This window comes from Chrysochloris asiatica, unplaced genomic scaffold (assembly GCF_000296735.1).
Source record: "Chrysochloris asiatica unplaced genomic scaffold, ChrAsi1.0 scaffold00090, whole genome shotgun sequence".
Classification (NCBI taxonomy): domain Eukaryota; kingdom Metazoa; phylum Chordata; class Mammalia; order Afrosoricida; family Chrysochloridae; genus Chrysochloris; species Chrysochloris asiatica.
In genome coordinates, this window is record NW_006408608.1 from 4,214,616 (window position 1) to 4,226,507 (window position 11,892).

The 11,892-nt window shown below is 39.8% G+C and overlaps 1 protein-coding gene across 1 annotated transcript in view; it reads left to right on the forward strand.

The window, feature by feature from the left end:
• Positions 1-11,892, forward strand: part of FBXO42 (F-box protein 42) — a 175,066-nt gene that overhangs the window by 60,702 nt on the left and 102,472 nt on the right. The window contains exon 2 of the mRNA XM_006866349.1: positions 9,957-10,223. Coding sequence (XP_006866411.1) covers positions 9,974-10,223 — 250 coding nt within the window. The 5' untranslated portion in view covers positions 9,957-9,973. The remainder of the gene's footprint in view (positions 1-9,956; positions 10,224-11,892) is intronic.

Sequence of the window (11,892 nt, forward strand, 5' to 3'; positions counted from 1 at the left end):
AAATATTCCTTTATATGTGGTTCAGAGTTCTGGGACCATCCCCTGAGCCTGCTTGGTTGGGTATTCTGTGTTGTTGCTGGCAGAGCTCTTTACAACACTTCCACCTGATCTGCCATCTTGTTTGTTGTACTCCCTGACTTTTAAGATTCCAGTCACTACCCACCAATGTAGGCTGTAGAACATTATCTTTGTGGAAACTGTGTATCTTTATGGGAGCAAGACAATCTCATCTTTCTCCCTTAGAGAAGCTGGTGAGTTTGAACCACCAACCTTGCAGTTAGCAGCCCAACACCTATAATAATAATGCCACGTATATATACATGTATGTATGTATGTATGTATGTATGTATGTATAGATATATGTCATTATTATATAGAACATATACATAACTGCCAAACCACTAATAATCTTGCCCCATCCAGGCTGACACATATTTTGGGACATGATTTAGTCTATGGCACCCTTTCACAATTTTTAATATATAAAATTCACGTTGTTGTTAAGTTCTGTTAGTTGGTTTTGACTCCCAGTGACCCTGCATAGTGTTTTCAAGGAGTGGCTGGTGGTTTTGAACCTCTGTCCTTGTGATTAGTGTCTAGTGCTTATCCTGCAGCACAACACCAGTATTCATATTAATACCTTTAAATACTATTTTACTGTGTTTTAGGTGAAAGTATATTAGCAAATTAGGTTCCCTTTTGGTTCTTTAGTGCTGCTATAACAGAAATACCACTAATGGAAATACCACTGTAAACCAACACATTTATTCTCTCACAGTTTGTTTCTCACAGTTTTTTGTTGTTGTTAAGTGCCTTTGTTTCAGTTTTGGCTCATAGCAACCCTGTACGGGGTTTCTGAGGAACCTTTGGGTTCACACTGACCTTGCAGTCCAACACATTTAACCACAATGTCACAGGAGGGCTGCATCTCACAGCCTAGGAGGCTAGAACTCTGAAGTCAGAGAGTCCGTTCCAGAGAAAGGGCCATATCTCTTTTCAGCACCTTTAGGTCCTTGGAGATCTCCTTGTGTCTTGGCATTAAAATCTTTCCTGGTTCTAGGCGCCTTACAGTGCCGAGACCCCAGATCAAAAGCATGGACTTCACTCCAGAGTCTTCTTAGTTGGTGGTAGTAGGTCCCTCTCTCTGCTCACTCGCTCTCCTTTTTTATTTCTTGTAAGGTGTTACATGCCACACCCCTGGAAATCTCCCTTACATCAGAGCAGTATCTTTTATCCCGCCCTTACTCCTTTTATTAGCTTATAACATCCTATCACATCATAACTGCCAAACCACTAAGAATCTTGGCTCAGCCAGGCTGACACATATTTTGGGACACAGTATAGTCTATGGCACCCTTTCACAATTTTTAATGCAAATTGTTCCGTGCCATGGGTTACAATTTTTACAGTGTGTCAGCTTTCTCATTATTTCCATTCTGTTTGTTCTGGTTCCAGTGATGTGGCTTCCCTTCCCCTGCTAGCCGTCTCACTTTTGCTTTTGGGTATTTGTTGACCATTTGGTGTCTTACAATTCATTGTTTAAGGGAACTGATTTCTCATGGGTGATACTGCTTATTTTGTAAGTCAATCTGTTATTTGGCTTAAATACTGCAATTCCATGTTCTAGGGTGATAATCTTGGGGGTTTCTTTAGTCTCTCTTGGTCCAGTAGGCCTAGCCTTTTTTATGAATTTGAGTTTTGTTCTACATTTTTCTTCCATTCTATCTGGGACATTCTATTGTATTCCTGATCACAGCGGTCTGAAGTGGTAGCTGAGTGCCATGTAATTTTTCTGGTCTCTGATTAGGGCTGTGGGTCCTGTGGATTTTTTTTTTTTTTTTTCTTCAGCTTTAGTTCAACATTGCTTATTAGCAATTGATGGTCTGCTTTGCAGTTAGTCCCTGGCCCTTTTCAAGAAGGAAAAGTTGTGTTTACCGGGCTGCGCTCCAGTGGGGATTTTTTTTTTTTTTTATTTTTTTTTTTTTTTGGCCCTGTGGATTTTTAGCCCCTTGGATTCATTTCTTCTTTGAGTCTATAGCTTCCTTCATTCATTTTTGCTCCGTACAAGTAGAGACCAATAGTTGTATTTTAGATGGCACACACTTTTAGAACCCAGATGTTACTCACCAGAAGACTATGATGTAGAACATTATCTTCGTGAACTGTTAGCCAGTTGACTTAAGTTGCCCCAAAAGACTATAGTCTCAAGCCTTTTAACCCTGTGAACCAATTTTGTGAATTATTTGGATGTGTAGGAAGCCTCTGTAACTTTGTGAATATATGTGTAGTACATACACATATGCATATACATATGCTTAGAAACACATCTGTATGTTGTTGTTAGGTGCTGTTGAGTTGGTTCCAACTCATAATGACCTTATGCACAAAAGAAAAAAACACTGCCCGGTCTTGTACCATCCTCACAATTGTTGTTACATTTGAACCCCTGCTACTGCCACTTTGTCAAACCATCTCGTTGGGATCTTCCTCTTTTTCACTGACCTTCCACTTTACCAAGAATGATGTTCCTCTGCAGGGACTGGTCCCTCCTGATAACATGTCCAAAGAATGAGAGGCAAAGGCTTACCATTCTTCCTTTTAAGTAGCATCTGGCTGCACTTCTTCAAAGACAGATTTACTTGTTCTTTTGGCTGTCCGTGGTATTTTCAAAATTCTTGGCCAACACTGTAATTCAAATGCATCAATTCTTCTCCAGTCTTAATAATTCATTGTCCAGCTTTTACATGCTTATGAGGTGATTGAAAATACCATGGTTTGGGTGAAGGCACCTTAGTCCTTAGATTGCTGTCTTTGCTCCTTAATACTTTAAAGACGTCTTTTGCAGCAGATTTTCCCAGTGCAGTGTATCATTTGATTTCTTGGCTGCTTCCTCCAAGAATATTGTTTGTGGATCCAAGTAAAATGAAATCCTTGACATTCTTTTTTCCATTGATCATGATGATGTTTATTGGTCCAATTGTGAGGATTTTTGTTTTCTTTACATTAAGTTGTAATCCATATGGAAGGTTGTATTCCCTTTATTTATCAGCAAGTGCTTCAAGTCCTTTGTTTTCAGCAAGTAAGATTGTGTCATCTGCATACTGTAGCTTGCTAGTGAGCCTACCTGTAATCCTGATGCAGTGTTCCTCATATAGTCCAGCTTCGCAAATTATTTGTTCAGCATACAGATTGAATGATATAGTGGAAGAATACAACCTTTCCTGATTTTAAACCACTTAGAATCCTCTTGGTTTTTTTTGAAAGACTATATACAGGTTCTATGTATAGGTTCTACATAAACACAATTAAGTGTTCTGGAATTCCCATTCTTCACAATGTTATCCTTAACTTGTTATGATATACACAGTTGAATGCCTTTGCATAGTCAATAAAACACAGCAGTCAATAAAACACAGCAGTCAATAAAACACATAGTCAATAAAACCAAGATCCATCTGATGTCAGCAGTTTGTTGATATTAGCTATTTTCAAAATCTTTTATGGAGTAGTTAGGGGAACTTTTTGTTACTTAAGGGACAAAGTCGTTATGTTGTACCTTGGGTTACACTGACATTGAAGCTAGAAATGGTACCCTCAAAAGCTTAACTTTAACTTATACCTCAGAATAGTAATATGCTGAGATTTTACAAATAGGTTTGTATTTCATTCGATATAGTAGTTTTTCAGAAAGAAAGCTACAACTGGACCAGATGAATGGTTTCTTCATTATCCTCCCTCTTGGCCTAGTAAAGACTCATTGGGTAGGACTTAGGAAGCTGGCCAGTGTACACTTTAAAAGGTCAAAATTCAAGGAACCAGAGAGATATATTAATTCTGACCAATGAAATATCTTGACAGCATCCAGAGACATATAAGGGTAGGGTCTGCTTTTCCTGGATGGACTAATGATGTAATTTCTATTATAAAATAACGTGACTCAGCGAATGGGTGTTGTTCTGAGTAGAAATGTCAATAAACTTTGCTCTCATTGGAATGCCTAATACTAGGAAGGCAAAGATGCCTAGGAGAATCGTCTTTTCCCTCAAGGAGCTCAGATCACAATAAATTTACTTCAGTGTGTAGTTTTTCCCAAATATTCTCATTTACTTTAAGGAAACTGAGAAGGTCTACCAAGTATAAAGGGTGACGAAAATATTTTTTAAAAAGTTTGAAAACCACATTCATTGAGCTAATATATATATGTAAATTGTTTTGTAGGGTTTTTGGCTTGAAAACAAGGAAAAACTGTAACTCAAAGTTGCAGAATCCTTTCGTATCCTCTGGGAGTATGAGTGATGATTTCATTACTTAATCATGGAAGGGAAAATGAAGGGCTGTGAAAATTGGAGCTGGGCATGGAATTGCAGAGGAATTGCATCTGAGTCCATCCCAGTGTATTATTGTTGGCATCTGTGCTCAGGGCCAGGTTAGCAGATATGTCCTTAGGCACGGGGTTTGATGTTTTTGTGAACAGTGAACTGTTTCAGTGGTGAGAATTGCTTAAAGCTGTATATATTTCGTTATTTAGGAATGGTATTTTGCTAATTGTATTTTGAAGGAGCTCTTGTTGTGCAGTGATTAATCACTTGGCTGTTAACCGAAAGGTTGGCTGTTCAAACCCATCTGCCTCTCTGTGTGAGAACAAACACAGTGGTAGTCTGCTTCCATAAAGATTACAAGTACAGTCTTGGATATCCTATGGGTCAGATATCATAGGGTCAGAGCTGACTTGATGATGAGTTAGTTGTATTTTGAGAAGATTTGGAAAGGGAGTAAGAAAAATTGTTTTATTGAACCAAACATTCATTTTGCTTGGGGAAAAAGTTCACAAAATAGTAACATAAATAACCTCTTGTATCATCTCTATTGATTTTGTTTTAAAGCAGACTTGTGATTCACAGTCTGTCAAAATTTAGTTCAGGGAACAACTATTTGAGCTGCTAGATTTAATGCAGGTGCCAAAGATGCAGCCAAATTCACTGACACTGTTTCTGTGGACTCTTTTCCTTGGTGAATTTTAGGACTAAAACTCAATAAATCAGTGGGTGATGAGAAGCAGTAACATGCAATGGAAGGAATAGGAAAGACTATGGACAGTGATCTTTTTTCCTTGTTGAAAATGCCATCATTATTCATTCTGGGGGTTTTTTCCAGGAAAAAAAATTTTTTTGTTTACATTTATAATCGTACATTTCAGAGGAGTCCTGGTGGCATAGTAGGCTAAGCATTGGGCTGCTAACTGAAAAGTCGACTGTTTGAACCCAGCAACTGCTCTGCAGAAGAAAGTTGAGGCAGTCTGCTTCTGTAAAGATTTGGAGCCTTAGAAACCATTTTTTTTAAATTGTATTATTCTAAAGTGCCATCAAGTTGACTCCCCGACTCATAGCGACCCAGTATAGGGTTTCCGAGGAGCAGCTGGTGGGTTTGAACTACCAACCTTGTGGTTCAGCACCAGTCCAGTGCTGATCCTACAGCGCCACACCAGAACTCCATAAAACAGAGTAAAACTGTCCAACAGAGTTTCTAAGGCTTTAAATCTTTCTTTAGCAGATTGCCATGTCTTTTTCCCATGGAGCAGCTGGTGGGTTTGAACCACTTACCTTTTGGTTAGCGTCCAAGTGCTTTTACCTGTACCACTAGGGCTCCTTAGTTTACTTATGGAGCGGGTGTTAAGTAAACGCAAACCTCAGCCTCTTCTGTACTTTTCAAGACTAGAGGGAAATGTTGTTGTCCCCCCTGCTCTCCAGACTAGGAGGATTTAGGCCACTCCACTGCTTCCAAACATCCAGTTGCTGATTATATAAAGATTCTAGCAGTTACTTAGCTAGGACACTTTCAGCATCATGACCTTTATGCTAATTTGGGAGATAAATTATTTTGGAGGCAATTTCATGAGGAATTTTGTTTCCACATTACCAATGTGCCTTGGGCTGCCAAAAGAACCAATAGATCTGTTTTGGAAGAAGTGCAGCCAGAGTGCTCCTTAGAGGCCAAGATGGCTAAACTTCTCTCATACTTTGGATATATTGTCAGGAGGGAACAGTCGCTGGAGAAGGATATCATGCTTGGTAAGATGGAGGTTCAGAGAAAAAGAGGAAGACCCCTAACGAGATGGATTGGCCAGGTGGCATCATTGATGGACTCAAGTGTGGCAGCGGTAGTGAGGTTGGCCCAGGATCGGACATTGTTTTGTTCTGCTGTGCATGGGATCGCTATGAGTCGGTTCCAACTCGATGGCACCTGAGAACAACACAACAACAATGTGCCTTAATGTGCTACGTCTTCTAGTTTTTTGGTCATGTGTGAACATTTTATTGTGCTTTAGGTGAAAGTTTACAAAGCAAATTAGTTTCCAATCAATAACTCATGCACAAATTATTTCGTGACTTTGGTTGCAATCCTTGCAGTGCGTCAGTATTGTCCCTTTTTCCACTCTGTGTTCTCTGTTTTCATTCCTCAGGTTTCCCTGTTTCTTACTGCCTTTGCATCTTTAGTTTAAGACAAATATTCCACTTTTGGGCTAACATAATTGATTGTTCTAAGGGCCACATTCTTCCTGGTGTCACTGTTTATTTTGTAGAGCTCTGGTAGCGTAGTGGTTACGAATTGGGCTGTGAACCCTAAGGTTAGCAGTTCGAAACTACCAGCTGTTGCACGGGAGAAAGGTGAGACTTTCTGTTCCTGTAAAGATTTACAGCCTCAGAAACCCTGTGCAGGGTCACTATGAGTCAAAAATGACTCCACGGCACATAACAACAACAACAACAACAACAACATCCATTAATTAGCTGAAAGGTGGCCTCCAGGAGTATCTTCAGTTTCAACTAGAAGGCTGTCTTGGAGGTTCCCAAGGACGATAGTCCTGAAGGTTCCTTGTCTCTTTCTGGTCAGTAAATCTGGTCTTTTAAAATTTTTTTTACATTTTTGTCCATTCTAAATGGGACCTTCTATTGTGGTCCTGGTCCGAGTGGTTCGTGATAGTAGTAACTGGGCACCATCTAGTTGTTCTGTTTCCCAGTTTTTAAAGAAGTACAAAACTAGCATATTAATTATAGAGTTATAGGAGTGGTAGAAATGAGATGGGAAGCTTTTGTTCTCTACCCTCTCTTTCCCTTGCCCCCTCCCTTTTGGAACATTTCAGATCTTTCTCAACACTGAGTAGTATATTGCAAGCTCTGTCTTCTATTATTTCTTATTCTGGTCAGTGCTAGAGGGGATGCTAGAATTTATACAGTAGAGTAACATATTAGATAATCTGGGAAGATGTGTGTAGAGCAAGTGGAGTTATATTTAAAAAATAATAAAAGGGAACTCATACCCTTTCAAGAAAAAACTTGATGCCCATCTGTTAGGATGTAGCTAAAGTTGTTAGCCTCCTCAGTAAATGCCTCAACTTTGGCACCCTAGATCATGTTCCTTTTGGGGCAGCCCCCAGCCAGTGACTGAGCAAAACAGTGATATAAGACCCTTGCTCTTTCCCCCGTACAGCACTCCCTCTAACTGGCCATCAGTGCTCCATAGCTTTCTGTTGGACAGATATTGTAAGGCCTGTCATGATGTGTCCTCCAATCCTATGTCCTTGTTTTTCCTTATAGGAGTTAACTACTCCCTTAAACCATTTCATTCCTAATTCTGTTCTAGCATCTGCTTGCTGGAAAAGCCAAGCTGTGCAGCACAATTCTTACATGAATCACTCTATTTATTTTGTCGTTTTCATCTCAGGCTTTGTTTGTGATGTCGTGGGAATGATGTTAATGTGTTTTAAAATGTTAGACTGCCCTTTCTAGAAAAAAATTCGGAAATATAGATATGCACAAAGAAGAAATAAAAAGTCACCTATAATATCTTCACTGGAGATAACTGCTGACCATGATATATTTTGGTCACTTTAGAGAAATGCTCAGTGAATATTTCACTAACTGAAAACACTCTTGTCATTGGTAACCAATCAAGAAACAGAGCTCTATCAGCACCCCAGCAGTTACCCAGGGTAGCCACTCTCATGACTTGCAACAGCATAAATTAATTTTACCTGGTTTGGAGCTTGATATAAGCATAGCCATGTAGTCTGCATTCTTCTGTCTTCTCTTACTCAACATTACATTTTGAGAGGTTTATTCGTGTGTGTATTGTTGTGGTTTCTTGCTGTATAGTATTTTATTGTATGTGAATATTACCACAACTTCTTTGTCCTCTTGTTGGGCATTTGAATTGTTTCCCCCCTTTTACTATATGAATAATATGCAGTGAATTTTTTTGTTTGTGAACTTGTGTGTACATGGGAAGGCAAGTCAGGAAGTATTGCTACTAGGGTTCCAATTCATACATTGTTGTTGTTGTTATATGCCGTGGAGTCGGTTCTGACTCATAGCGACCCTGCACAGGGTTTCTGAGGCTGTTAATCTTTACGGGAGCAGAATACCTCATCTTTCCCCCGCGGAACAGCTGGTAGTTTCGAACTGCTGACCTTGCGGTTCGCAGCCCGATTCGTAACCACTACGCTACCAGAGCTCCTTACATACATGGGTTTATTCCAAACAAAACTGTCTAAACACGTACCTGCCGTCAGTGGGTGGCTACAGACAAGGCTCAGTAATATGCTCATTCTATGGACTGCAAGGTTGGTTTGAACCTCAAGGTCGGTGGTTCAAACTCACTAGCTGGTCCTCAGAAACCCTTTACAGGGCTGCTGTGAGTCGGAAATGACTCGACGGCACTGAACAACAACAACAACAACAACAACAATCTTGTTTAGGTGCCTTCACAAAAAAGTCCAATCAAAACAGTGGCTTCCTGGGTTAGGGGGGAGGTATCTACTGGGACAGTTAAATTCAAGTCAGAAGGTCATAATGACTGTTTTTTAGAATCCCAAACAGGTGATCTTGGTAGATTTTTCTCAAAAGACACAGGACAATCATGGTGAAAGAAGTTAGAACTGAAAACTGCATTGGTAAGAAAAACCCCAGGAAATTTGCACCGAGGAAATTTTTGTTTTCTTCCGCTATCATGCCAATGCAGCTGTTCATTCTTTGAGGGTAGTGCTTTCCTATGAGAATTTCATTGGAGAACTGTACCCCATTCACCCTACAGCCCTTATCTTGCCCCTTCAGGCTTCTTTTTGTTCCCCAAACTTAAAGAACATTTTAAAGGAACAGAATTTGCATCCTTTGAGGGTGCCCCAAACTGCCGTTTTGACGTGGTGTAAATGGAAGCGTACAGAATTCTTTGGGGAAGGGTTAGAGTGGTGGAAACACTACTTTCAGAAGTATATGGAGGATATGTTGAGAAGTAGTAGGTTCTTCTACAATTTAGTAACACTCTTGTTTTACTTACCTTTGTACATATGTATTGCTGATGGATTGACTGGATCTGTTAAGTTATGTTGGTCAGAGGTGGTGGTAGTGGTAAATATTGCCTTGTATTTAGTATTTAAGCCAGTGACGCCTATTCTTGGTACATGTACATTTGTTTTCCTCTTAAGTTTAACAAAGCCAGAAAAACTTACTTTCCAACCTATACCCTCTGAATATGGGTTCTTAGCACTTTTTGCAGTACTCATAGTTAGTCTTTCCTTCTAAGTTTGAGGTCATGGGTCATTTTATTGGGCAAGGGAGACTAGTTGCTATTTCCCTTGTTGTTTGCCAGTCATATCCTTGAGTTAGAAGAGTTGCTGAAGAACAAGTTGCTAGGCTTTATAGTTATACAAGAATTCATTTGCCACCCTAGTTTGCAGTGTAGAGAAAAATACAATCAGAAGCCTTTAGGAATTTGTTAGATACCTGGGATAGGCTTGGTATGTGAGCTGTACCTGGCAAATTAAGGCATCTAGTGTGGGAAAGTGCTGAAGAGCAGATTTCATATTGAGCTTAGAGAAGTCCTGAGCAGCTTCACATGTGACTGAGTTTCTTCAGAGCTTCTTGCACTCTTTGATGATGTTTGTTTCTTTCCTACTATAGCTGTTGAGTGGAATGTCATGGCTAGCTCCTCGGACAGTGAAGATGACAGTTTCATGGCTGTGGACCAAGAAGAAAGTGTGCTGGAAGGGACAATGGAGCAAGATGAAGAGCCCCAGCCAGCATTGGGAGTTGAGGAGACTAGGCATAACAGGTCCATGTTGGAACTGCCTGAAGAAGTTCTGGAGTATATCCTGTCCTTTCTCTCACCGTACCAGGAACATAAAACTGCAGCCCTTGTCTGCAAACAGTGGTATCGACTTATCAAAGGTACTGTGGAAAGTAGAAAGAGGGAGTTATTTATTTTAAATTATTTGGGGTGAGGATTTCTGTGTTCAACTCCCAATTTCATGTTGTCTTTTCTTCCTTAAATGTATTGTCATTATAAAACATAGGGTTAGACATTTAAACACTGAGCATTTTCCTTTTCTCCTTGTTCTAGTTAACTTTATTTAACAACTTAAATACTATTTACTGTTTAGTGTCCTTTACAGTTTTAGAGGGAAGATTCTTGCTCTGTGTAATCTTAGAGTTGATTTAGTAAATTGTATTGTTTTAGAGTAGGTAAGGAGTCTTGATGTGGCACTTTAGGATAAGCACTGGACTACAAGGTCTGATTGAACTTCAAGGTTGGTGGTTCAAACTCCCCAGCCCCACTTCTCAGAAACCCTGTACAGTGTCACTAGGAGTCAGAACCGACTCCACAGCACTTAATTAACAACAACAGCAGTAGGTACAGTTGGATCAGCACTGGACTGCAAACCACTAGGACAACAGTTCAAACCCACCAGTTGCTCCCTGGAAACCCTATACAGGGTCACTGTGAATTGGAACTGACCCGACAGCACCAACAACACTAATTAGCTAATATTGACATTAACTTTTATCAGATGCCAGGCTCTGGACTCTTGGTGTGGCACTGTAGGATCAGAACCACAAGTTCAGAACCACCAGCTTGCTCCTTAGAAACTCTATACAGGGTCGCTCTGAGTCGAAACTGACTCAATGACACTTACCAACAACAGGCACGTTTGTAAGTGTTTCAGAATCCTCACAGCAAACGGTGAGAAGAAAATACTGTGTTACTATCAGCATTTTACAAGTGAAGAAATGAGGCACAGTTAAGTAATTTATCCAAGATCACACGATTAATAGATTGAGATTCACATCCAGGCCACCTGGCTTTAGAATCCATGTACTTAACCACATCCTGTCTCTCAAAGTAGCTAATTTTAGTAAATGAGGACTTGTGAAAGGCATAGATACTTGATTTTATCGCCAAATACGTCTCCAAGGCCCTTTTATGAATACTCCAAGGTATGTTTTATACTTTTTAAAATGTCCTTTTTATTCTCTGTTTTCTAATTAAGAGTTCCAGTTTTAGCTAAATATTCAGGTTGCTAGCTAGATCATAATATTTTTAATTGACAACAGGTTTTTTGGCTTCAGAGGTAGGCAGAGAAAGAAAAACTTTTAGATCAGAGTCAATCAATCTTAAAATCTTTCCCTTGCATCAGGGTGGTTCTCATTAAGACCTAGGTCCTTGTCAACTTCCCAAATTAAACCTGGAGGCCTAAAGACCAGCTGTGTCAAAATTGTTTTGTGGACCCTGTGCTTGTCTACTTACAGTCTGCTTTGGTTTGCTGGGTTAATGTAGGATAAAAAGTCTCCCTCCAATGTTGAAATATAGCTTTACTCCTAAAATAAAGATGAAACAATCACAGATAAGGGGTGGGATCTAATCCAATATGTGAACTTTTCCTTAGGTTTTATTTTATTTTATTTTTTTTAAGAGTGAGGAACTTTAACCTCTAGTACTCAGTTTTAGGGAGCACAATAGCTCTAGAGGATAAGCACTGGGCTGCGAGCTACATGATCTACAGTTCAAGTCCACAAGCCTCTCCTCGAGAAAAAGGTGAGGCTTTCTGCTCCTGCAACA